This window comes from Kogia breviceps, chromosome 12 (genome assembly GCF_026419965.1).
Source record: "Kogia breviceps isolate mKogBre1 chromosome 12, mKogBre1 haplotype 1, whole genome shotgun sequence".
NCBI lineage: Eukaryota > Metazoa > Chordata > Mammalia > Artiodactyla > Physeteridae > Kogia > Kogia breviceps.
In genome coordinates, this window is record NC_081321.1 from 24784373 (window position 1) to 24811602 (window position 27230).

At 39.8% G+C, this 27230-nt stretch overlaps 1 protein-coding gene across 10 annotated transcripts in view; it reads left to right on the top strand.

Moving 5' to 3' along the window:
• RESF1 (retroelement silencing factor 1) overlaps window positions 1-4225 on the top strand; it is a 34730-nt gene extending 30505 nt beyond the window's left edge. For 8 of the 10 annotated variants that reach the window (XM_067009029.1, XM_067009030.1, XM_067009031.1 and 5 more), the window contains 2 exons: window positions 633-716; window positions 3476-4225. In XM_067009029.1, coding sequence (XP_066865130.1) covers window positions 633-716; window positions 3476-3642 — 251 coding nt within the window. In that variant the 3' untranslated portion in view covers window positions 3643-4225. The remainder of the gene's footprint in view (window positions 1-632; window positions 717-3475) is intronic. The other 2 variants (XM_067009033.1, XM_067009034.1) reach the window with 1 other exon arrangement.
• Window positions 4226-27230: the final 23005 nt, after the last annotated feature.

Genomic DNA, 27230 nt, shown 5'->3' on the forward strand with positions numbered 1-27230 from the left:
ATTCTCAATGTAGTGCAAGATGGAAGGAGAAAATAGAGGACTCATTATTTGTGGTAGAAGGAAACATTTGTGGGCTGTGGATAGTATATGTAAAACATAGTGTTGAGAAACCCAGATTGGAAAACTAAAGGATTTGAATGGAAATTGTAGTTTCTCCTGTACTGTGTTCAGACAGTATCTGTTTGGGTGCATAAAATTACAATGTAAATAAGGTACTTTTTCTTGTAAGGTGGTAGGGATATATGAGTAGAGTATAAAATTCATTTTGTAAAGTACTGGTGATTACACTTGGTTCTTAAAACTAGATCCTTAGAATCTAAGGGCCTGGTTGGAAGTGGGTGCAGCAGCAGTGTGAGGTACATTCTGTCTCATGTGCCCTTAAGTATCTTGAGATGTGTTGGTGTTCAGCCCAAGGAGGAGAAACATAATTACATAATGAAGGTAAACTTTTAAGTTGTGAGATTCAGGCACGTCATATGGGAGAACACATTTTTCCATGCCCTTTTTAGTTACGTGTGAATATGTCTGATGCCTTCTAAAATCTAATTTAGGCTTACATGGTTTTCCTTCATTATAGTACTAAAAGAGATGAATAGCAATATTTAGAGATCTGAAAATGAATATTTAAATAGTTTCAGGAATAAAAAGTACAAAAGAAGACTGGTTAAAATGTGTGACTGAGGAGAAAAGGATGCCGGAAGCCAACCAAGAAATAGGTAAAACTGTCTATTTAAGTTTTTATTTTACTTACCTGGCACTCTGTCATATATAAGCTGGATTACAGTTATGAAACTATTGTGAAGTTTGGTTTTTAATCCATATTCTTTTAAAAAATAGTTCAGTGTCTGTATGAGTGGTAGGAAGACATTCTCCTATTTTTTCTGTCATGCTGTGGACAGAGTAGTGATCTCTTTCCTTTTAACAAGAGAATTCTCATCACAGTGACTTAAGACAATGGGTTGGCATACTTCTTCTGTGTAGATAGGTTTTGCAAATCATAATGTCTCTCCTAAATACTTTAACATTGCAGTGAGAAATGGCTGTAGAATAATGAATGAGCATGGGCTATGTTCCAATTAAACTTTACCAAAACTTGCTAGAGTCTGGGCTTGGCCCACAGGCATACCCTGTTAGCCAACCCCTAGATTAGATTATTTGCAAGTTAGTTAATTAAATTCTCTAAACCAGGGAGACAAAGATGTTCCCATTTATCAATGAGAAGTTAGGTCATTTGTCTAAAGTTACATAGCCAGTAACTCAGTAGGGACTTGAACCACATCCCTGTCTTCAAAGTTTATTAAGTGTGGAATTTGAGTTATTTTGATGACCAAAGACTGATGCTCCTAGTTTTTTGTTTTGGTTTGGTTTGAGGTTTTGTTTTTGTTTTTGTTTTTTGCTGGGTAGGGTTTTGGGCTGAGGGCCAACCAGAAAACCAGAGTTTTTAGTATCTGATTTTTAATTAGTGGAATGAATGTATTTTGTGTTTTAGGGTTTTGCATTGAGAACTGGAACCTAGGGTTCAGGAATTTTATTTTAGTTTTGGTTAATTAAATACGAAGAGTTCATAAGAGTCTTTTGAAAATTGGGAGAAGCAGAATTCTGCCATGAGCAACAATAAAGAGAAGCAAGAGAAAAAGTGTGACAAAGGTTGAGAAGAGCTTATAAAGAATATATATAAGCAGGCATGTAAAAATGGAGTCTTATACATTGAAGATACATAAAGGGAAAAAGAAACCTGAATGAAAGAATCAAAGGAAGAAGAAATGTGCACTCTTAATTAGAACAGGAAGACAACTGAAAGAGGGGGAAATGAATTAGTGAGAGAGTAGAAAACGCACCCCTAAAGTTGGAACACAGGAAGTGAAATATGAGAAAGGTGGAAATGGGTGTGGAGATTGCAGCAAGAAAGTTCCTTGGAAAAAGGGAGGGCCGTAAGTTTTGCCTCAGAGAGAGTTGAGAGGCATAACTGGAATCTGAATCTGAAAATACTCAGAAGACAGATATGTGCACAGGTTGACCAGAGGCTCGGAGCAGCATGAGCTAAATGACAGACATGAAGATCCCTGCAGACAGGATGAGCGATAAACACTGAAGGTGGGACATCAGTACTCAGGATCACTATGAAAATGACACAAAGCAGGGCCCAGGTGCAATGAGAGATGCAGCAGGGTGAGAGAAAAGCTAAGAAACAAGTCCAGAGCTCTGTCAAAAGTCTTACAAGGGCTTCCCTGGTAGTGCAGAGGTTCAGAATCTGCCTGCCAACGCAGGGGACATGAGTTCGTGCCCCGGTCCAGGAAGATCGCACATGCTGTGGAGCAACTAAGCCCGTGTGCCACGACTACTGAGCCTGCACTCTAGAGCCTGTGAGCCATAACTACTGAAGCCCATGAGCCTAGAGCCCGCTTGCTACAACTGGAGAGAGCCTGTGTGCAGCAACGCAGCCAAAAATAAACAAAAATAAAATAAATTTATAATTTAAAAAAGGCTTACGAGACTCAGGGAGATCATGAAAGACAGAGCATACCAAGAGGAAGAGGCTGGAGAACTGGAACTCCCAGAGAGCTATAAAAAACACACTTTAGATAAGCAACACCTAAATTTGGTGGCAAAGGTTGGAGTGTAGATGGAGCAAGTCGTGAAACTGTCAGGGTGAGGTAGAAGAAGAGGAGGTGACAGAATCCAGTGGGAAGCAGCTTAGAGCTGCACCTCAGTTATCAGCATTCATAACAGAAAGCTGATGTGCACGGAGAGGAATTTGAAACAGATAAAGAATTAAGAGTAGCCGTCCTCTGTTACCAAAAAAAAGAAAGAAAGAAAGAAAGAAGACAGAGTGCTTGACCCACCCAGGCAGAAAAAGGTAAAAGAAAACTTACTCAGAAAGGAGTGGCTAGAGCAGGAATGTAAAATTTGGGAATTCAGAATTGGAACAGCTTCTGAAATATAGAGGCACATCTAGAAATACACAGAGGAAAACCTGGCTGGGCCCATCAAAAAAGGATAGTGAGGCTAATGACAGCACTGAAATAGTCTAAAGAAACAGAAAAATACAGATATTTCTTAGAATACCTAGTGCATAGCAAGGCCAGAATATACAAGCTGTACTTTCCATTTACTCTTTGGAACTGGCTTGCGTTTGTGCTTTTTATATTGCTAGTTTAGATGGCTGTTAAGAAAGTCACATTCATAATAGTGTGCAAATAATAAGAGTTTTTATTGGCCAAGGGTACAGGTAGAGCAGAATAGCCCTGGGCAATGAAGATGGGGATGACGTTAGAAAACAGCCCCCAAAGGAGAGGCAAGACGTCCTGTGTATCTGCTTTATAATTCTGTAGGTAAAGAGCCATAGTTTGTCACACGTAACTCTTTCCCTAATTTTTTATCCCAGAGAACGACGCATGTTTTCCGTCTCAATTTATACTGATTGTATACTAGTCACTAACATTAAGAGTAATAAATAAAATTTTTGTTTCCTTAGATGATAATGTTTTGGCTAATTCAAGACTCTCCAAGAGAAGTTTCAGTGCAGATGGATTTGAGACACTACAAAACCCAGTAAAAGATTCAAAAGCAATGTTTCAAACCTACAAAAAGATGTACATGGAGAAGAGAAGCAGAAGTCTGGGTAGCAGTACTTTAGAATAATTTTGAGACTTTAATTCTTCTGATGGTTCTCTAATTGCCACAAGAAAATTTGTCACTTTCCTTTCAAATTATTTTTCTGGAAATACTCAGATTGCCATGATAAAATTTCTGAGTTTGGTTACCATTTTAGGTTATGTATATCATTGAAGTTAACTTAATTAAATTGGCTTGAGAACTTTATTTGTGGGTAGCAGACATAAGAAATAGATGGTATTTGTCAGGGAAACCATAAGGTATTGAATTCTGACATTATTGAACCAAGTTTACCATTATTTTAAAAGGAATTATTATACAAATCTTGTTTTGAAATGCTAACTATCCATCCTAAGGGAGACCTGTTCATTACTTAAGGACTTGTTTATTTCCTCTGGGACTGTATTTTTGTTTCTAAAACTTAATAGCAAAATTTATTTTTCAGAAATCCTCACTGTGAATGTCAAAGTATATTCTTAAGTATTTTATACTGAATTGTAAACTTTTTGTCGGAGTCTTGTTTTATACTTGTTAAACTGAACATAATTTTTGGATAATGTTTAAACATTACTTTTCATACTTGAAATAAACATTTATTTTTTAAAAAGTATATCTGAAACAGTTTGATTTGTGTTTGATTTCCCGCCCTCACAATAGAGCACATTTTAGAAAGGTGGTTTTTTTTTTTTTTGTGGTACGCGGGCCTCTCACCGCTGTGGCCTCTCCCGCTGCGGAGCACATGCTCTGGACGCGCAGGCCCAGCGGCCATGGCCCACGGGCCCAGACGCTCCGCGGCATGTGGGATCCTCCTGGACCGGGGCACGAACTCGCGTCCCCTGCATCGGCAGGTGGACTCTCAACCACTGCGCCACCAGGGAAGCCCTAGAAAGGTGTTTTTAAAAGGAGAAATGTTGGGCTTCCCTGGTGTCCGCCTGCCGATGCAGGGGACGCGAGTTCGTGCCCCGGTCCGGGAGGATCCCACATGCCGCGGAGCGTCTGGGCCTGTGGGCCATGGCCGCTGGGCCTGCGCGTCCAGAGCATGTGCTCCGCAGCGGGAGAGGCCACAACAGTGAGGGGCCCGTGTACTGCAAAAAATTTTTTAAAAAGGAGAAATGTTAATTAAGCTGTCCCAAGTAAATCTTTTCAAGTTCATTCATTAGAAGAGCAAAAATTTACTAGGTTCAGGAAATTGCAAGGAAGGCAAACTAACTCTTCAGATATTTCTGGGCTTTATGATTACTAGAAGTAGAAATGTGTTGTTTTCATAAAATCTTAATGCTACATAGTTCACATGTTAAAACTATATTTCTGAGAGTGGAGAGAAATGGAGAGTTTTTCAGTTGGATGTATAGTTTGTTTTGCTAGTGCAAATATTCTTAGCACTATTGAACTGTGTACTTAAAAGTGCATGAGATGGTAAACTCTTATGTATATTTTATCACAAATTTTAAAAATACATTCTGAAGACTTCAGAAGACTGGGCTTCTCAAAATATTAAATAGCATGCTTCCATAGGAAAAGCCATTGTGCTCATCCTGAGCAATGTCAGTAGAAGAATCAGTTAGAAAAGCAATGGTTGGTAGAACTGGCACCATAGCACCAGTCAAGGCAATGCAATGGTTCCAAACTATGAATATTAGTGGTCATTATATTGGTCATTGTGGGGTTTTTTTTAACTGTTTATTTTACATTGGAGTGTAGTTGATTAACAGTGCTGTGATAGTTTCAGGTGTACAACGAACTGATTCAGTTATACATGTATCTATACTTCTTCAATTCTTTTCCATTTAGGTTTTTAAATGATAATGAGCAGAGTTCCCTGTGCTATACAGTAGGTCCTTGGTTATATTTTTATTGGGGTATAGTTGCTTTACAATGTTCTGTTTGGTTATCCATTTTAAATACATGCCAATCCCAAACTCCCTAACTATTCCTTCCCCCCTGGTAACCATAAGTTCACTCCCTAAGTCTGTTAGTCTGTTTCTGTTTTGTAAATAAGTTCATTTGTATCAGTTCTTTTTAGATTCCACCTATAAGCGATAACATATTTCCCTTACTTCACTCAGTCTTACTTAATTTCACTCAGCATAACAATCTCTAGGTCCATCCATGTTGCTGCAAATGGCATTATTTCATTGTTTTTAATGACTGAGTAATATTCTATTGTATATATGTACCACATTTTCCTTCATCCATTCCTCTGTTGATGGACCTTCAGGTTGCTTCTATATCTTGACTATGGTAAACAATGCTGCAATGAACATTTGCATGCATGTATCCATTCTGACCACGTGTTTCTCCAGATATAGGCCCCAGAGTGGGGTTGCAGGATCATATGGTAGCTCTATTTTTAGATTTTTAAGGAACCTCCATACTGTTCTCCATAATGGCTTCACCAATTCACATTCCCACCAACAGTGCAAGAGGGTTCCCTTCTCTCCACACCCTCTCCAGCATTTATTATTTGTAGATTTTTTGATGATAGCCATTTTGACTGGTGTGAGGTGATGTCTCATTGTAGTTTTGATTTGCATTTCTCTAATAATTAGCGATGCTGAACATCTTTTCATGTGCCTCTTGGCCATCTGTATGTCTTTGGAGAAATGTCTATTTAGGTCTTCTGCCCATTTTTTGATTGGGTTGTTTATTTTGATGATATTAAGCCGCATGAGCTGCTTGTAAATTTTGGAGACTAATCCCTTGTTGGTCACTTCATTTGCAAATATTTTTTTCCATTCTGTAGGTTGTCTTTTCATTTTGTTTATGGTTTCCTTTGCTCTGCAGAAGCTTTTAAGTTTAATTAGGTCCCATTTGTTTATTTTTATTTTCATGACTCTAGGAGAGGTGGATCAAAGAAGATATTGTTGCGATTTATGTCAAAGATTGTTCTGCCTATGTTTTCCTCTAAGAGTTTTATAGTGTCCGGTCTTACATTTAGCTCTTTGATCCATTTTGAGTTTAGTTTTGTATATGGTGTTAAAGAATGTTCTAATTTCATTTTTTTACATGTAGTAGTCCTGTTTTCCCAGCACCATTTGTTGAAGAGACTGCCTTTCCACCATTGTATAATCTTGCTTCCTTTGTCATAAATGGACCATAGGTGCCTGGGTTTATTTCTGAACTTTCTAACCTCTTTCTATCAGTGGATCCATTGATCTATATTTCTGTTTTTGTGCCAGTACCATACTGTTTTGATGACTATAGCTTTGTAGTATAGCGTGAAGTCAGGGAATCTGGTTCCTCCAGCTCCGTTTTTCTATCTCAAGATCACTTTGGCTATTTGGGGTCTTTTGTGTCTCCATACAAATTTTAAGATTTTTTGTTCTAGGCTTCCCTGGTGGTGCAGTGCTTGAGAATCCACCTGCCAATGCAGGGGACATGGGTTCGATCCCTGGTCTGGGAAGATCCCACATGCTGTGGAGCAACTAAGCCCGTGCACACCACAACTGCTGAGCCTGTGTGCCACAACTACTGAAGCTTGCATGCCTAGAGCCCATAATCTGCAACAAGGGAATCCCGCCCACTGCAAAGAAGAGTAGCCCCTGCTCACCACAACTAGAGAAAGCCTGCGCACAGCAAGGAAGAGCCAACTCAGCCAAAAATAAATAAATAAATTTATTTTTTTTAAAAAAGATTTTTGTTCTAGTTTGGTGAAAAATGCCATTGGTAATTTGATAGGGATTGCACTGAATCTGTAGATTGACTTGTGTAGTATAGTCATTTTCACATTGATTCTTCCAATCCAACATGACATATCTTTCCATCTGTGTCATCTTTGATTTCCTTCATCAGTGTCTAATAGTTTTCAGAGTACAAGTCTTTTGTCTCTTTAGGTAGGGTTATTCCTAGGTATCAATATTTTATTCTGTTTGATGCAGTGGTAAATGGGGTGTTGTTAGTGTATAGAAATGCAGCAGATTTCTGTGTATTAATTTTGAAACCAGCAACTTTACCAAATTCATTGATGAGCGGGCATCCTTGTTCTTGATCTTAGAGGAAATGCTTTCAGCTTTTCACTGTTGAGTATGGTGTTAGCTGTAGGTTTGTCTTATATGGACTTTATTATGCTGAGGTAGGTTCCTCTCCCTCACTTTCTGGAGAGTGTTTATCATAAATGGGTGTTGAATTTTCTCAAAAGCTTTTTCTGCATCCATCAAGATGATCGTATGGATTTTATTCTTCAATTTGTTGGTGTGGTGTATCACACAGATTGATTTGTGGATATTGAAAAATCCTTGCATCCCTGGGATAAATCCCACTGGATCATGCGTGGTGTCTGATCTTTTTAATGTATTGTTGGATTTGGATTGCTAGTATTTTGTTGAGGATTTTTGCATCTATGTTCATTAGTGATAATTGTACTGTAATTTTCTGGTTTTGTGTTATCTTTGTCTGGTTAAGAATTTGGCCATTTCTTCCAGGTTGTCCATTTTATTGGCATACAGTTGCTTGTATTAGTCTCCTATGATTCTTTTGTATTTCTATGGTATCAGTTGTAATTTTTCCTTTTTCTTGATTTGAGTCTTCTCCCCTTTTTTCTTGAGTCTGGCTAAAGGTTTATCAATTTGTTTATCTGTTCAAAGAACCAGCTTTTAGTCAGTTAGTTAGTTAAAAAAATTTATTTGGCTGCATCGGGTCATACTTGTGCCATGGGGGATCTTGGCGTGTGCAGGATTTTTGTTGCCACATGCAGGCTCATTAGTTGTGGCATGCGAACTCTTAGTTGCGGCACGTGGGATCTAGTTCCCTGACCAGGGATCGAACCCAGGCCCCCTGCATTGTGAGCATGGAGTCTTAGCCATTGGACCATCAGGGAAGTCCCAGAACCAGCTTTTTAGTTTCATTGAAATTTGCTGTTGTTTTCTTTGTCTCTATTTCATTTATTTCTCCTCTGATCTTTATGATTTCTTTCCTTCTAGTAACTAGATTTTGTTTGTTTTTCTTTCTCTTGTTGCTTTAGATGTAAGATTAGGTTGTTTATTTGAGATTTTTCTTGTTTCCTGAGGTAAGGTTTACTGCTATAAACTTTCCTCTTAGAACTGCTTTTGCTGCATCGAACAGGTTTTGGATCATTGTGCTTTCGTTTTCATTTGTCTTTAGGTATTTTTTGATTTTCCTTTTGATTGTTTTTCAATCATCCATGGGTTGTTTAGTAGCTTATTGTTTAGCCTCCACGGCTTTGTGTTTCTTATAGTTTTTTTTTCTGTAGTTTACTTCTAATCTCATAGCATTGTGGTCAGAAAGGATGCTTGATATGATTTCAGTTTTCTTAAATTTACTACCAAGGCTTGCTTTGTGGCCCAGCATGTGGTCAATCCTGGAGAATGTTCCATGTGCACTTGAGAAGAATGTGTATTCTGCTGCTTTTGGATGGAATGCTCTATAAATATGAATTAAGTCCATCTGATCTAATGTGTCATTTAAGGCCTGTGTTTCCTTATTGATTTTCTGTCTGGATTGTCTGTCCATTGGTGTAAGTGGGATGTTAAAGTCCGCTAATATTATTGTGTTACTGTCGATTTCTCCTTTTATGGCTGTTAGTATTTGCCTTATGTATTGAAGTGCTCCTATTGGGTACAAACGTATTTACAATCATTGTATCATCTTCTTGGATTGATCCCTTTATCATTTTGTAGTGTCCTTGTTTGTCTCTTATAACAGTCTTTATTCTAACATCTATTTTGTCTGATGTGAGTATTGCTACTCCTGCTTTCTTTTGATTTCCATTTGCATGGAATACCTTCTCATCCTCTCTCTTTCAGTCTGTATGTGTCAGTAAGTCTGAAGTGGGCCTCTTGTAGACAGCATATATATATATATATATATGGGTCTTGTTTTTGTATCCATTCAGCCAGTCTGTGTCTTTTGGTTGGTGCATTTAATCCATTTACATTTAAGGTAATTATTGATATGTATGTTCCTATTGTCATTTTCTTAATTGTTTTGGGTTTGTTTTTGTAGGCCTTTTTTCTTCCCTTTGTGTTTTGTTCTCTTCTGTGGTTTGATGACCATCTTTACTGTTGTCTTTGGGTTGCGCGTGCACGTGTGTTTGTGTGCGTGTGTGTGTGTATCGTAGTTCTTGGGTTTGCTGTTCCCATGTGTTTTTTTTTTTTTTTTTTTTTTTTTCTGTACGCGGGCCTCTAACTGTTGTGGCTTCTCCTGTTGCAGAGCACAGGCTCCGGACGCGCAGGCTCAGTGGCCATGGCTCACGGGCCCAGCCGCTCCGTGGCATGTGGGATCTTCCCATACCAGAGCACAAACCCGTGTCCCCTGCATCGGCAGGCAGACTCTCAACCACTGCACCACCAGGGAAGCCCCCATGTGGTTTTGATATAGCAGTCTATATGTTCAGGTTGTTTTAAGTTGCTAGTCTCTTTCTTTCTCACCTAGAGGAGTTCCTATAGCATTTGTTGCAAAGCTGGTCTTGTGGTGCTGAATTCTCTTTAGTTTTTGCTTGTCTGTAAAGCTTTTATTTCTCCATCATATCTGAATGAGAGCCTTGCTGGGTAGAGTATTCTTGGTTGCAGGTTCTTCCCTTTCATCACTTAAAATATATCGTGCCACTCACTCTCTTCTTTCTGGCCTGCAGCCTGTGCTGAGAAATCACCTGATAATCTTATGGGAGTTCCCTTGTATGTTATTTGTCATTTTTCCCTTGTTACTTTTAATACTTTTTCATTTTCTTTAATTTTTGTAAATTTGATTAGTATGTGTCTCAGTGTGTGCCTCCTTGGGTTTATCCTGCCTGGGACTCTCTGCGCTTCCTGGATTTGGGTGACTGTTTTCCTTTCCCATGTTAGGGAAATTTTCAGCCATTATCTCTTCAGATATTTTCTCATGTTCTTTCTCTCTTCTCCTTCTGGGACTCCTATAATGAGAATGTTGGTGCTTTTTAAAAAAATATTTATTCATTTATTTTGGTTGCACTGGGTCTTAATTGCAGCACATGGGATCTTTAGTTGTGGCAATATAGACTTCTTAGTTGTGGCATGTAGACTTCATATTTATGGCATGCAGACTTCTTAGTTGTGTCATGCAAAATCTTAGTTGCGTGGCGTGCATGCGGCATCTAATTCCCTGACCATGGATCAAACCCAGGGCCCCTGCATTGTGAGTGCAGAGTCTTACCCACTGGACAACAAGGGAAGTCCTTGTTGGTGCATTTAATGTTGTCCCATAGTGCTCTTAGATTGTTTTCATTTCTTTTCATTCTTTTTTCTTTATTCTGTTCCGTGGCAGTGATTTCCCCCATTCTGTCTTCCAGGTCACTTATCCACTCTTCTGTCTCAGTTATTCTGCTTTTGGTTCCTTCTAGTGTATTTTTCACTTCAGTTATTGTGTTGTTCCTCTCTGTTTGTTTGTTCTTTAGTTCTTCTAGGTCTTTGTTAAACATTTCTTGCATCTTCTCGATCTTTGCCTCCATTCTTTTCTGTGGTCCTGAATCATCTTCACTATCATTATTTTGAATTCTTTTTCCAGAAGATTGCCTGTCTCCAGTTCACTTAGTTGTTTTTCTGGGATTTCATCTTGTTCCTTCATTTGGGATGTAAACCTCTACCATTTCATTTTGTCAAACTTTCTGTGATTGTGGTTTTTGTTCTGCAGGCTGTAGGGCTGAAGTTCTTGCTTCTGCTGTCTGCCCTCTGGTGAATGAGCCTATCTAAGAGACTTGTGCAAGATTCCTGATGGGAGGGACTGGTGGTAGATAGAGCTGGGTCTTGTCCCTCTGGACGGGGCAGTGCTCAGTAAAACTTTAAGCTGCTTGTCTGCTGATGGGTGGGGCTGTGTTCCCTCCCATTTGGTTGTTAGGTCTGAGCAACCCAGCATTGGAGCCTACAGTCTATTTGGTGGGACTAATAATGGTGGCCTCTGGGAGGGCTCACACAGTTACTACTTCCCAGAACTGGTGCTGCCAGTGTCTTTGTCCCCTCAGTGAGCCACAGCCGCTCTCCACCTCTGCAGGCGACCTTCAATACTAGCAGGTAGGTCTGGCACTGCTTTTCCTCCCCTGGATCCTATGTTTGCAAGACTTCGTGTGTGCCCTTTAAGAGTGGAGTTTCTGTTTCGTTTCCCCTAGTCCCGTGGAAGTCCTGCAGTCAAATTCCAGTGGCCTTCAAAGCCAGATTATCTGGGTACCCCTCCTCCTGTTGCAGGACCCTAAGGCTGGGAAGCCTGACTTGGGGCTCAAAACTTTCACTCTAGTGGGAGATCTTCTGTGGTATAATTGTTTTCCAGTTTGTGGGTCGCCCACCTGGTGTGTATGGGATTTGATTTTATCGTGATTGCACCCCTCCCCTCCTACCCTCTTGTTGTGGCTTCTCCATTGTCTTTGGATGTAGGGTATCTTTTTTTTTTGGTAGGTTCCAGCGTTTTTTTGTTGATGGTGGTTCAGCAGTTAGTTGTGATTCTTGTAAGAAGGGGTGAGGACACATCCTTCTACTCCACCATCTTAGACAAATGGTCATTGTGTTCTTTAGTGCTGGAATCTTTCAATTAAAAGAAAAAGTCTCCCTTAAGAATGTCTTTGATATAGTGGTGAAAGTTGTTTATATTGTTAAATCTCAACCCCTGAATATACATCTTTTAAATATCCTAAGTGATGAACTAGCAAATACACATAAAGAAATGTATGCATTCCCAAATGATTTGAACCAAGAGAGACACAGAAGCAATGGTGGTGTAATGGTCATTGGGAAGAAGTAGTCCCATGGAACATCATATTTACTTGAAGGAATCATGGACACGTTTGTCTCTAACTATGTCATCTGGATATTTCAAGGGCAATAAAAATACTTGTTGACAATGATAATTTGAGCTTTTGGAGAGAAATTAGGATTTTGGAAATTTTGTATCCAAGACGCTGAGCTTGATAGTATCCCATTACCTGGATCTCTAGTCAACTCAATGAGAATATTAATGAACACAATTATTATTATTATTATTATTATTATTTTTTGCGGTACGCAGGCCTCTCACTGCTGTGGCCTCTCCCATTGCGGAGCACAGGCTCTGGACGCGCAGGCTCAGCAGCCATGGCTCATGGGCCCAGCCTCTCTGCAGCACGTGGGATCCTCCCGGACCGGGGCACGAACCCGTGTCCCCTGCACCGGCAGGCAGACCCTCAACCACTGCACCACCACCACCAGGGAAGCCCCACAATTATTTTTGATGTTGGTGGTAAGAAGTGTCAATATTTGGAAGATCTGTATACCTTAGTGAACCAATATTTCTGATGACCAGTGCGAAGAGATAAGAGATCCTTTCAAAATGCCACGTAGACCAATGGATTTTTTATTTTTATTTTTTTATTATTTTATTTTATGTTTTTTGTAGAACACAGGCCTCTCACCGCTGTGGCCTCTCCTGTTGCAGAGCACAGGCTCCAGACACGCAGGCCCAGCGGCCATGGCTCACGGGCCTAGCCACTCTGCAACATGTGGGATCCTCCCGGACCGGGGCACGAACCCATGTCCCCTGCATCGGCAGGCGGACTCCCAACCACTGCGCCACCAGGGAAGCCCTAGACCAATGGATTTTAATAAAACTGAAAATTTCTTTGTGGTGACAGCTTCTACATTGCAACTAAATCTTCAGGAAACAATTGCTTGTCAACTTTTGGCACAGTATCAAAGAAGAATAATGCATGATTATCTGAAAAGGCTATGAACACACTCTTTATTTGCATAAAAAGCTATGTCTGTATGTGAAATTGGATTTTTTTTTTTTTTACATACTTCAAGACAACATAGCTCAACAATGGAAGGCACAAGTAAGAATTCAGCTCAGTGCTTTGTGATGACATAGAGGGGTAGGATAGGGAGGGTAGGCTCGAGGGAGGGGATATGGGGATATATGTATACATATAGCTGATTCATGTTGTTCTACAGCATAAACTAACACAGCATTGTAAAGCAATTATACTCCAATAAAGATGTAATAAAGAAAAGAATTCAGCAGTCCACCATAAACTTAGATATTAGAAATTTGCAAAAATGTAAAACTGGTAGACTTTTGTCAAATGTTTCGATAATTATTTTTCATTAAAAAAAAGATTTTTTTTTTGGCTGCACCACATGGCATGTGGGATCTTAATTCCCTGACCAAGGATGGAACCCCCTCCCCCTGCACTAGAAGCATGGAGTCTTAACCACTGGACCACCAGGGAAGTCCCATAATGGGTTTTATTTTAAATGAAAAATGCTTTTAAAATGTATTTCAATTTCTCATGGAATAAATTTTGATAAGTATCTTTTGAGTTTCCTCAGTTTTTAAGATTGTAAAAAAAAAATCTCAGTGGTTAAAGTGGTGATTCAAGCACTTAAACCACTGAGGCAGAAGCACAATTTGGTGGATATGTTCAGTCTTGCCTCGTTACCAAAATGTCAACATTAAATTTCAAATACTTAAATCAGATAAGACATTTAGAGTTGCACATGTGTATTTAACAATGTTGAATTGGCTGCTATCATTATTCTTTAATTTTTTAATAGTTAATGTTTTCACTTTAGGCATGGTGTTTACATGTTGAGGCTTGCACCTTACAGGTACCAATGAAGATTTTATAACATCTCATTTCAGTGGTTTATTTCTGCAGAGAATGAAAGAAGAGAACTTTGACTTAAAATTAGTGAAAAATTCGATCTTTTAAGTGTTTGAGGCTCTGGGCAATTGTGTGTAGAATATTCCTTTATGCATAATGTGAAAAAAGACAAACAAACGCTCAATGAAAGAAAGGATCAAAGAAGAGGTCCTTCAGGAAGAAGGGAATAAAAAATAGAAAGTGAGATGCAAGAGTGAAAGATCAAGCAAATCAGTAGACATCCATGTACAGAACTGACCACAGAAAGAAAGTGATAATAAGATTAATTTTAGAGGAGAAATATAGAGTGAAAATATCCATCTGAACAGTGACGTTGTTCTGGTGGGAGAGCCAATAGGACTTGATGGTGGATTGGATAAGGGAGAAGAGGAGGGAGGAATCTTGTTTCTGGATTGTTCCACGGTGTGGGTGACACTGAGTGGGTGGAGAGTTCTGCCTTGCCTGTGTGGGAACAGGTGTCTTGGGACTGAGGATTGATTGCGTTAAGCATGTGGCCCGTTTCAGTGGAGCTTTTGCAATGGCCATCTCCTTTTCTTGCAGGCCATGATGGAAGGCAACAATCTTAAATGAGTTAACCCTAACCTTTTAGTGGTTGAGTCACCCAGTATAGATTTTAGAAAGGAATGGAGTCATGAAGTTGTACCCAGGGCACCATCTTCCCAGCAGCATTATTTTCATAGACAGTATTTCAGGATAAATTTTAATGGAAGGAATGTCTGTGGTTTAATATGAGATTTTAATAATTTATCCTAATTTTTGCTTTGCCTAATTAGAATCAATTTGTCTGTGAGATAATATATATTTTTTAAAGAAATAGCCAGAAACCTGGACTATTGACATGAATGGAAAGAGTTAGAAGGGAAGGAAAGGAAATTTAGCCTTTCCTTTTTTTTTTTTTTTTTTTTGTGGTACGCGGGCCTCTCACTGTTGTGGCCCCTCCTGTTGCGGAGCACAGGCTCCGGACGCGCAGGCGCAGCGGCCATGGCTCACGGGCCCAGCCGCTCCGCGGCATGTGGGATCTTCCCGGACTGGGGCACGAACCCGCGTCCCCTGCATCGGCAGGTGGATTCTCAACCACTGCGCCACCAGGGAAGCCCTAGCCTTTCCTTTTCTAAGTCCTTTTAGTTGCTTCCTCCTGTCTTTTATTCTCTGATCTCTCTGTTGATCAACTCCAAGTTGATGATTTGCTTGAGATTCCAGGCTGTTGAAATTGTGGGGACCCAGTGATCAGTGAACTGCTGCCATCTCAGCTGCATTTTAGGTAGGTTACATTCCATTGGTCACTGGGAATTTGCATGCTCTGATTGCTTTGAACTACATGTCCAAAATGTGGCTCCTACCTTGTAATAGTATAATTTCCTGGGGTCCAGACTCTAAAACATCAAAATATCAAATGTAAATCCTATACTTACTCATGGTTGCGTGGCCTGAGCAAACTATCAAGTTAGGTTTGGTGAGAAGTATCTTAACTCAGTTCCTTTTAGATGCTTCAGAGGATCTTGTAGGAAACAAAATGTGTGGATAGTTAATTTTTCTCTTCAGATTCAAGTACACCCTTTATTAATTAACCTTTATTCATTTCCTCTCATTAATGATAAGTTAATATTCACAGTAAACCAGGAAGTTACATTGTCCTTGTTTTATACATAGGAGAACATTGGGCTACAGAAAGTTAACTTAAGGTCAAACAGCTTTTAAGCTTACCTAAGAATTAATATAACCATCAAACAACTTATAATTTGACCCCAAATACTAAAATCAACAATTACAGTACAGTTACCAAGGAGCGTTTCCATTACATGATGCATATCAACACCTGCCCTTTCTCCATGAATAGAAGTACTGGAATAATTGGCCAGAATATGTGTTCTAAGTAATCCCAGCATAGGACTCACACAGACTGCCCTTCAGCTTCCACCTGTATTTGGCTTTGCACTTAAAATTTCTAGTAGCCTTGTGCTTTTTCTGTCGTAACTTCTTCCTGTGTCAGTGTGACCTTAACTTTGCTTACTGCCTCCTTTTTCATTTCTGACTTAGTACCACCTACCAACTTCGTATATTTGGAATATACTGTCATCATGTGCTTCTCCTTTTGCAGAATGAAGCTCATTGTTAGATCCCTGTATCCGTTATTGTCATAGTTTAGGGCTTGAAACAACAAGCATTTACTGTGTCACAGTTCCTGTGGGTCAGAAGTCTGATGTGACTGAACTGGGTGCTCCTCCTCAAGGTCTGTCATAAGGCTGCAGTCAAGGTCATGGCTGGGATCGTGTTCTCATCTGAAGGCTTGACTTGGAAGGATCCACTTCCAAGTTCACTCGTGTGATTCTTGGCAGGATTAAGGCTTCTCAAACTGTTAGACTGAGGGCTTCAGTTCCTTACAGGGATTGGCCTGGAGCCTCTTTCAATTCTTTGCTGTGCAGGTCTCTTCATAAGGCAGCTGACTTTCCTCAAAGCAATAGAACATGAGTGTGAGAAAGAGGCAGGGTGAAAGTCACAATCTTTTAGTAACGATCTCAGAAGTGACATCCTATCATTTGTGCTATATTCTGTTTGTTAGCAGTGAGTCACAAAGGTCCAGCCTGCACTCAAGGTGAGGGGGTAACCCGAGGGTATAAATATGAAGGGGTAGGGATCACTAGGGACCATCCTAGAAGCTGCCTAACAGTCTTTTCCTAAATTAAACTCTAAATTGTTCCTTCTTCATATGGGAATGGAAGGCCTGAATGGACATGTGAACTTTCTGTTTGATTCGAGTAGCTCTATGCTTATTCTAGGGCAGCCTGGAAGTCAGGCTCCTTGGCCAAGATAAGGATAGACAGTGATACACCTGGTTAACCAGTTGCCTAGATGGGTTTTAGCTACCTGGTGCCGAGTATAAAAGACCCCTGGGTAGACTTGTGCCTCAGCCTCCCTGATATTGCAGTATCTCACTCCTGTCTTGGTGGTTCATAGCCCAAAGACTAAGAAAGGGCCCTGGGAGCTGTGTCCAGAAGCCTCAGATTTCTCTATGGCTGTCTGTGCTTTTTTTCTTATGCTGTACTGCATACTTTTATTTTTAAATTACTTAAGTATATCCTGCGAAGTCACAGGAACCCTGTCAATGATCCAGTCGCATGGAATTGCTGCAGTTGGGCAGTACTATTACCACACTGTGTGCACTTCAGATATAGCCACTGTGTCTAAATTCCACTGGTATTGAAGGGGCTTTGGAAACTCTGCTAGCATCAGTCAAATCATCCATAGGGCTGCAAAGAACCTCATTAAATTCCTTTCCCTAAAGTCAGTTTTCTTTTAGGGTTAGACCTCTTTCTGCACTGCTTTCCATGCCATTCTCTCCCATTGCTTCTTTCTTTGTACAGTACCAGTTTGCTGAGTTTTCTACTGCTGTAGGAGTGCTTATTGTATTATATTACAATTATTCTCAATTCCTGGAGAAATTAGGAGCTCCTTGAGTGCAGGGATCCTGAATTAGTTATATTTGTATTATAGTGCCTATTGTCTAGCACAGCGCTTTCCAATAGAAATGAAATGTGAGCCACATATGTAATGTTAAATTTTCTAGTTGTTGGGACTTCCCTGGTGGTGCAGTGGTTAAGAATCCGCCTGCCAGTGCTGGGGACGTGGGTTTGATCCATGGTCTGGGAATATCCCACATGCCATGGAGCAACAAAGCCCATGTGCCACAACTACTCAGCCTGCACTCTAGAGCCCACAAGCCACCACTGCTGAGCCTGCATGCCACAACGACTGAAGCCCCTGCCCTGAGATCCCGTGCTCCGCAATAAGACAAGCCACCGCAATGAGAAGCCCACAAACCGCAATGAAGAATAGCTCCCACTCTCCACAACTAGAGAAAGGCTGCACACAGCAACGAAGATCCAACACAGCCAAAAATAAAAATAAAAATAAATACATAAATAATAAATTTAAAAGAATTTTTTCTAGTTGTCACATTAAAAAGAGTAAAAAGAAACTGGTGAAATTAATTTTTAATAATATATTTTATCTAAGTCAATATATTTAAAATATATTGTCAGGGTATTTCCCTGGTGGTCCAGCGGTTAAGACTCCATACTTCCAATGCAGAGGGCATGGGTTTGATCCCTGGTCAGGGAACTAAGATCCCACATGCTGCATGGTGTAGCCAAAAAAAAAAAAAAAAGTATTGTCATCATGTATTGATATAAAAATTATTAATGAGATATTTTACATCTTTTTTTTTCTTGGTACTGAGATTTTGAATTCTGGTGTGTATTTTACATATACAGTGCATCCTATTTTAGATTAGCATTTCAGATTTTTTTTTTTTTTGGCTGTGTTGGGTGTTTGTTGCTGTGCATGGGCTTTCTCTGGTTGTGGAGAGCGGGGGCTACTCTTTGTTGTGGTGCATAGGCTTCTCATTGCAGTGGCTTCTCTTGTTGTGGAGCGCAGGCTCTAGGCACGCGGGCTTCAGTAGTTGTGGCATATGGGCTCAGTAGTTATGGCATGCAAGCTCTAGAGCGCAGGCTCAGTAGTTGTGGCGCACAGGCTTAGTTGCTTTGCAGCATGTGGGGTCTTCCCAGGCCAGGGCTAGAACCCATGTCCCCTGCATTGGCAGGCGGATTCTTAACCACTGTACCACCAGGGAAGCCGCATTTCAGATTCTTAATAGCCACTTGTGGCCTCTAATTGGACAGCACAGGCCAGCACATAAAAGGTGCTCAAGTATCTGTAGGTACATAAAAGGTCCTCACTTTTTGAGGATTTGTCAAGTGCTCTGCTGATCTATCGCTCATATTATCTTATTTAATACACACACCATCTTGAGATGCAGGTATCATTATCCCCAGTGTGAAACAGGAAAACACTTGTTATCTTCATTGTGTACCCAATTCCTAGCTTATTTTCTTTTTAAATTTATTTTTATTTTTGGCTGCCTTGGGTCTTCGTTGCTGCACACGGGCTTTCTCTAGTTGCAGCAAGCGGGGGCTACTCTTTGTTGCGTGCACGGGCTTCTCATTGTGGTGGCTTCTCTTGTTGCAGAGCATGGGCTCTAGGTGCACAGGCTTCAGTAGTTGTGGCATGCAGGTTCAGTAGTTGTGGCTCGTGGATTCTAGAGCACAGGCTCAGTAGTTGTGACACACAGGCTTACTTGCTCTGCGGCATGTGGGATCTTCCTGGACCAGGGCTTGAACCTGTGTCCCCTGCATTGGCAGGCAGATTCTTAACTACTGCTTCACCAGGGAAATCCCTATTTTCTTAATAATTATTTATTTTATGACTAAGTAAATGACTATTGAGGAGTGAACATTTGGGCTTAAAAAGGTTAGATAACTTGTGTTAAGTGAGTAACAGAACCAGGATTCAAACCCAGCTCTGACTTGACTCCAGAGCTCTTCACTGTCCTCTGTGCTTCCTCTACAGATGAAAGAACTGATCCAGTTAATTAATGTTAATTATTAATGTTAATTAATAACTAGCACATTATAAGGACATGAAATACAACCACAAATATAAGAATCCATCATGTAGCGCTTGTGTGAAGCGCTTGTTGAATCAGAAAATGTTTAAGCGTCAGAATGTGTTTAAAAGTGAGGTTATTCAAAAATAAATATTGAGAGGCACTTGTGGCATGTGACTAGTAAAAACTGAATTCTTATTGCAACCAACCTCATTATATCCTACCACTAGAAAGAGAATAACTCTTTTAAATAGCCTTTGAGTTACTAATAGTGCAAAACCCCACAGCGCTTTTATGAGCAAAATAAATTCTTGAGTGTAATTAAATATGAAGCAGAGAGAGAGAGGACTGGTTCATTCACCTGTGTAGCAGCTACAAACAGGCATAATCTGGACAGCCAAAACAAAGACTAAGTGACCAGCAGAACCTGTGTAGGGATTGCCTATCTGCTTTGATATGCCTTTTTTTACTTTAACTTTCTCAAAAAATAATTTTATTGGAGGGTAGTTGATTTACAATGTTGTGTTAGTTTCAGGTATACAGCAAAGAGATTCAGTTATACATATACATATATCCATTCTTTTTCAGTTTCTTTTCCCATACAGATTATTTCAGGATGTAGAGTAGAGTTCCCTGTGCTGTACAGTAGGTCCTTTTTGATTATCAATTTTATATATAGTAGTGTGTATATGTGTATGTTAATACCAAACTCCTACTTTATCCCTCCCCCCCACGTTTCCCCTTTGGTAAACATAAGTTTGTTTTCAAAATCTGAGTGTGTTTCTGTTTTATAAATAAGTTCATTTTTATCATTTTTTTGAAAATTAGATTCCACGTATGAGTGATATCATATAATATTTGTCTTTGTCTGACTTACTTCACTCAGTGTGATAATCTCTAGTTCCATCTATGTGGCTGCAAATGGCATTATTTCATTCTTTTTTTTTTTTTTTATTGGGGTAGAGTCGTTTTACACTGTTGTGTTAGTTTCTACTGTACAGCGGAGTTCCCTGTGCTCTACAGCAGGTTCTCATTAGTTATCTATTTTATACATAGTAGTGTATATATGTCAATCCCAATCTCTCAATTCATCCCACCCCACCCCTTTCACTTTGGTGTCCATACATTTTACATCTTTGTCTCTATTTCTGCCTTGCAAACCGGCTCATCTGTACCATTTTTCTAGATTCCATATATATGCGTTAATATATGATATTTGTTTTTCTCCTGACTTACTTCACTCTACGACAGTCTCTAGGTCCACCCATGTATCTGTAACTGACCCAGTTTTGTTCCTTTTTATACCTGAGTAATATTCCTTTGTGTATATGTACCACATCTTCTTTATCCATTCGTCTGTCAATGGTCATTTAGGTTGGTTCCAAGACCTAGCTATTGTAAATAGTGCTGCAGTGAACATTGGGGTGTTATGGTTTTCCCTGGGTATATGCCCAGTAGTGGGATTGCTGGGTCATATGGTAATTCTATTTTTAGTTTTTTAAGGAACCTCCATACTGTTCTCCATAGTGGCTGTATCAATTTACATTCCCACCAACAGTGCAAGAGGGTTCCCTTTTCTCCACATCCTGTCAAGCGTTTATTGTTTGTAGATTTTCTAATGATGCCCATTCTAACTGTTGTGAGCTAATACCTCATTGTGGGTTTGATTTGCATTTCTCTGATAATTAGTGATGTTGAGCATCTTTTCATGTGTCTCTTGGCCATCTGTATGTCTTCTTTGGCTAAATGTCTAGGTCTTCTGCCCATTTTTGGATTGGGTTGTTTGTTTTCTTGATATTGAGCTGCATGTGCTGTTTGTATATTCTGGAGATTAATCCTTTGTCCGTTGATTTTTTTGCAAATATTTTCTCCCTTTCTGAGGGTTGTCTTTTTGTCTTGTTTATGCTTTCCTTTGCTGTGCAAAAGCTTTTAAGTTTCATTAGGTCCCATTTGTTTATTTTTGTTTTTATTTTATTTACTCTAGGAGGTGGGTTAGTAAATATCTTGCTGTGATTTATGTCACAGAGTGTTCTTCTTGTTTTCCTCTAAGAGTTTTATAGTGTCCAGTCTTACATTTAGTCTTTAATCCATTTGGAGTTTTGTGTATGGTGTTAGGAAGTGTTCTAATTTCACTCTTTTACGTGTAGCTGTCCAGTTTTCTCAGCACTGCTTATTGAAGAGACTGTCTTTTCTCCACTGTATATTCTTGACTACTTTGTCATAGATTAGTTGACCATAGGTGCATAGGTTTATCTCTGGGCTTTCTATCCTGTTCCATTGATCTGTATTTCTGTTTTTGTGCCAGTACCATATTATCTTGATTACTGTAGCTTTGTAGTATAGTCTGAAGTCAGGGAGTCTGATTCCTCCAGCTCCAGTTTTGTTTTGTTTTTCTTCTCAGGATTGCTTTGGCTATTCAGGCAGGGTCTTTTGTGTCTCCATACAAATTTTAAGATTTTTTGTTCTAGTTCAGTGAAAAATGCCATTGGTAATTTGATAGGGATTGCATTGAATCTGTAGATTGCCTTGTGTAGTATAGTCATTTTCACATCATTGATTCTTCCAGTCCAGCAACATGATATATCTTTTCATCTGTTGGTGTCATCTTTGATATCTTTCATCAATGTCTTATAGTTTTCTGAGTACAGGTCTTTTACCTCAAGTAGGTTTCTTTTTTTTTATTGCAGTGGTGAATGGGATTGTTTCCTTAATTTCTCTTTCTGATCTTTTGCTGTTAGTGTATAGGAATGCAAGAGATTTCTGTGCATTAATTTTGTATCCTGCAGCCTTAGCAAATTCATTGAGTAGTTCTAGTAGTTTTCTGGTGGCATCTTTGGGATTTTCTATTTATAGTATCATGTCATCTGCAAACAGTGACAGTTTTACTTCTTTTCCTATTTGGATTCCTTTTATTTCTTTTTCTTCTCTGATTGCTGTGGCTAGGACTTCCAAAACTATGTTGAATAACAGTGGCAAGAGTGGATATCCTTGTTTTGTTCTTGATCTTAAAGGAAATGCTTTCAGTTTTCACCAATGAGAATAATGTTTGTTGTGGGTTTGTCATATATGGCCTTTATTATATTGAGGTATATTCCCTCTGTGCCCACTTTCTGGAGAGTTTTTATCGTAAATAGGTGTTGAATTTTGTCAAAAGCTTTTTCTGCATCTATTGAGATGTTCATATGGTTTTTATTCTTCAATTTGTTAATATGGTGTATCACATTGATTGCTTTGTGTATATTGAAGAATCCTTGTATCCTTGGGATAAATCCTACTTGATCATGGTGTCTGATCCTTTTAATGTGTTGTTGGATTCTGTTTGGTAGTATTTTGTTGAGGATTTTTGCATCTATGTTCATCAGTGATATTGGTCTGTAATTTTCTATTTTTGTAATGTCTTTGTTTGGTTTTGGTACCAGGGTGATGGTGGCCTCATAGAACAAGTTTGGGAGTGTTCCTTCCTCTGTGATATTTTGAAAGAGTTCTTTTTTATGCCTGAGTAATATTCTATTGTGTATATGTACCACATTTTCTTTGTCTGTTCCTCTGTCAGTGGACATTTAGGTTGCTTCCATGTCTTGGCTATTGTAAATAATGCTACAGTGAACATTGGGGTGCATTTATCTTTTCGTGTAATATTTATTTATTTATTTATTTATTTATTTATTTAGGCTGAACTGGGTCTTAGTTGTGGCATGCAGGATCTTTAGTTGCGGCACGCGTGTCGGATCTAGTTCCCCAACCACAGATCAAACCTGTGCCCCTGCATTGGGAACGCAGAGTCTTATTCACTGGACCACCAGGGAAGTCCCAGGGGTGCGTGTATCTTCTTGAATTATGGTTTTCTCTGGATGTATGCCCAGGAGTGGGATTGCTGAGTCATATGGTAGTTCTATTTTTAGTTTTTCAAGGACTCGCCTTACTTATCTCCATAGTGGTTGTACCAGTTTATGGTCCCACCAACAGTGTAGGAATGTTCCCTTTTCTTCACACCCTCTCCAGCATTTATTGTTTGTAGACTTTTTGATGATGGCCGTTCTGACTGGTGTGAGGTGATACCTCACTGTTGTTTTGATTTGCATTTCTCTGATAATTAGTGATATTGAGCATCTTTTCATGTGCTTTTTGGCAATCTTATGTCTTCCTTGGTGAAATGTCTATTTAGATCTTCTGCCTGGCTTTTGCTTTTTTTTTTTTTTTTTTTTTTTTTTGACAAAAAGCTGCATGAGCTGTCTGTATATTTTGGAAATTAATCCCTTGTTGGTCCCTTCATTTGAAAATATTTTCTCCCATTCTGTGGGTTGTCTTTTCTTTTTGTTTATGGGTTTCTTTGCTGTGCAGAGGCTTTTAAGTTTAATTAGGTCTCATTTGTTTATTTTTGTTTTTATCTTTATTACTCTAGGAAGTGGATCAAAGGAGATATTGCTGCGATTTACGTCAAAGAGTGTTCTATGTCCGGCCTTATATCCAGGCCTTTGATCCATTTTGAGATTATTTTTGTATATGGTATTAGAGAATGTTCTAATTTTATTCTTTTACATGTAGCTGTCCAGTTTTCCCAGTACCACTTATTGAAGAGACTGTCTTTTCTCCATTGTACATTCTTACCTCTTTTGTCATAGATTAATTGACCACAGGTGCATGGGTTGTTTTGATAGGCCTATAGGAACCTTGTCGGTTAGCTAATTATGGGGATATTAGGGCTACTCCAACTCTGACTTTATAGCGGTACTGTTCAGTAGTCTGTATCTGACTGACAGTGTAGCTGCTAGCCACATGTATCTATTGAGGAACTGAATTTTTAACTCTTTAATTTTAATTAATTTAAATTTAAATAGTTCATGTGGCTATTTGGCCGGATGTTCCTTACTGGATAGTATAGTGTTATAGGATGGGTGGAAAATTCCAAGTGTATCTCTCAGTCATTAGGATCCCCACAGGCTTTTGCCAGACAGGCATAGGACCTAGTATAGCATGTCTGAGGCCTTATCTAGGTTCCCTTCTGGGCTGACTGAGCACCTGGCTGCCCTCTGGCCTCCTGATCTTAATTCTTGCAACTTCTATGACATGGACCAGTAACAATGTGTACACTTGGTTGCAGCTTAGACATCTGCTTTCAAGTGTTTTGCTTTCTGTTATAGAGTGAAATTTGTCATATTGACATCCTAGAGAACACTGGTCCATTTCCTTGATGATATGTTAATTGCACCTGACAAGGAGAAAATAATAAGCATTCTCTAAGACTTAATAAAGCACATGCACACCAGAGGATGTGAAATAAACCTTTTTAAAAATTCAAGGGCCGGCCACATTAGTTAGTTTTGAGGGCCTGGTAGTAGTCTGGTGCAAGTTATACAAGTTACAGAGAAGAACAAACCTGACTCCATACCGGATCTGTTCCTTTACCTCTAACCTTTGTGCTCTGTTGCCTGTGCTTAGTCATGCTGGCTCTGCACCTTTGTCTAAAAGAATGTTGCCTATAACCTGAAATGTACATGATAGCCCATTCTCAAGACTCTGCCTCCCAGGCTTGACCTTTAAAAGTGTAATACTTTTCATCATATGGAGATAAAAAGTTGCAGAACAGAATAACATTTGTCTTGTTGGAGGTTTACAGGAACATGGTGACCAGACCTATGTGGACAGCTACAAGAACAAAGGATTCTCACATCCCTTCCGGGGTCTGGTCTGCACCAAGAAGTCTGCAACAACCAGCCACACTCCCTCCCCTTTTAATATAAAAGAAGTCTGAATTCTAACTCAGGTAAGATGTTTCTTTGGAACTGTAGTTCACCATCTTCTAGGTCTACTGGCTTTCTAAATAAAGTCGCTATTCCTTGCGCCAACACCTCATCTCTCAATTTATTGGCCTGCGGTGCAGCAAGCAGTATGAGCTTGGACACCACTGCAAAGAGGCGTGATATTTGATAGGTCTCTGGATGTGCTGTCCTAAACAGTTTATATCTTAAGCCGCAGGACTGCAGATCTCTGTGAGGCCCCAGGCAAGAGAAAGTTCCCCATCAGGCCCAGTCTGTGGTGCAAGCTGCCCTGCCTCTCAGGCCTAGTGGCCCTGCAAGCCCAGTGGTACAGGGAGTTTCAGTGCTGTCTGTAGCCTTTCAAAAACATCTTTTAGGAGAATCCTAGCAAAGCCCCCTAGCACCATGTCCTCCTTTGCTAACAAGTGTTCTTGTTAGAGAAGAAGCTCCTAGGTTGCTACTGGGCCCTGTTCTGAGGACACGAATTGACTCTGCAACCTGAACTGCCCAGGAATACAGTGTTATCTGATTCACAAAGCTCCATAATTGGACTGGTGCAGCAGCATTTCACCGTTAAGTGAAAATAGCATGTACATTACTAGTCCACGCAGGTCTTGAAGGCATAATTAAAACATATAAGCAAGTAGCCCAGCATTCTCTCATACCTGCTCCTTCTGCACTGGCTTTCCCTCAGTCCACACATACGGCCTTATGAGGAGTGAACAGAAGGAAAGAAAGTAGGGTCCTAGTTTACCAATTGGTTTGTACAGTATGCTGACTCCAACCAGAAGTATTTTATAGCCCTACTCAAGAGATGATACGAAATGACAGTGATGAAGCCAAAATCATTATAGCCTGCCACCAGGAACAGAGGAGAATCAATCCTCTAAATCGTTTTCAGTTCCTTATACCCTTAACACTTCACAGCCTTTACAAGAGCAAATTCTTGGTTTTAATTAAATGTGAAGCAGACACAGAAAGTACTGCTTCATTTACCTCTGTGGCAGCTATAAACTAGTCCAGACAGACCAAAACCAACGTTAACTACCAGAACATATGTAGAAAATGCCATATCTGGTTTGATAAACCTATGAAGCAAGTGCCAGAGTGGCTGAAGAGCCAGTGTATCTGGTTATTAATTTTGGAAATGGATGCATAAGTATCCTATGTATGAAGCAGTGTTGATTCATGGACGGTGGCTAATGGGTTGACCTGCTGAATGGAGCCTTAGGAAGAACAAGATTGGAAGATTGGTGAAGTCTGGGGGAAAAGTTATGCGGAGGACTTCTCAGAATGGGCATGTATGACAAATCTGTAACCCATATCAATGCTCATCAGAGGGCATCTACTGCAGAATAGCCTCTCAGTAATCAGATGGACAGTACATTCTGTCCTATGGTAACAGGCAATCTGTTTCCCCAGCTGCCTGGTACTTGCTTAACAGGCCCATTTATAAAGTGACATGGCAACAGGAAAGGAGGCTGTGCATGGACTTTCCTTCACTGAAGCTTATCTGGCTTCTGCCTCTGCCGGGTCCTCACGTGTTAAGAGTCAAGGCCATGCTGAGCCCCTGATTGAACACACCGTTTCCCAGGGAACCAGTGAGCCATTTGGAGGCAAATTGATACATCGGACACTTTCCATCATGGAAGGAGCAGCTACTTGTCCTCTCAGGAATAGAAACATACTCCAGATATGGATTTGCCTTTCCTGCCTAAAATGCTTCTGCTGAGCCCTAGGTAACCACTAATCTACTTTCTGCCTCCATGGATTTATTTGCCTACTCTGGTTATTTCGTATGAATGAAATCATGTAA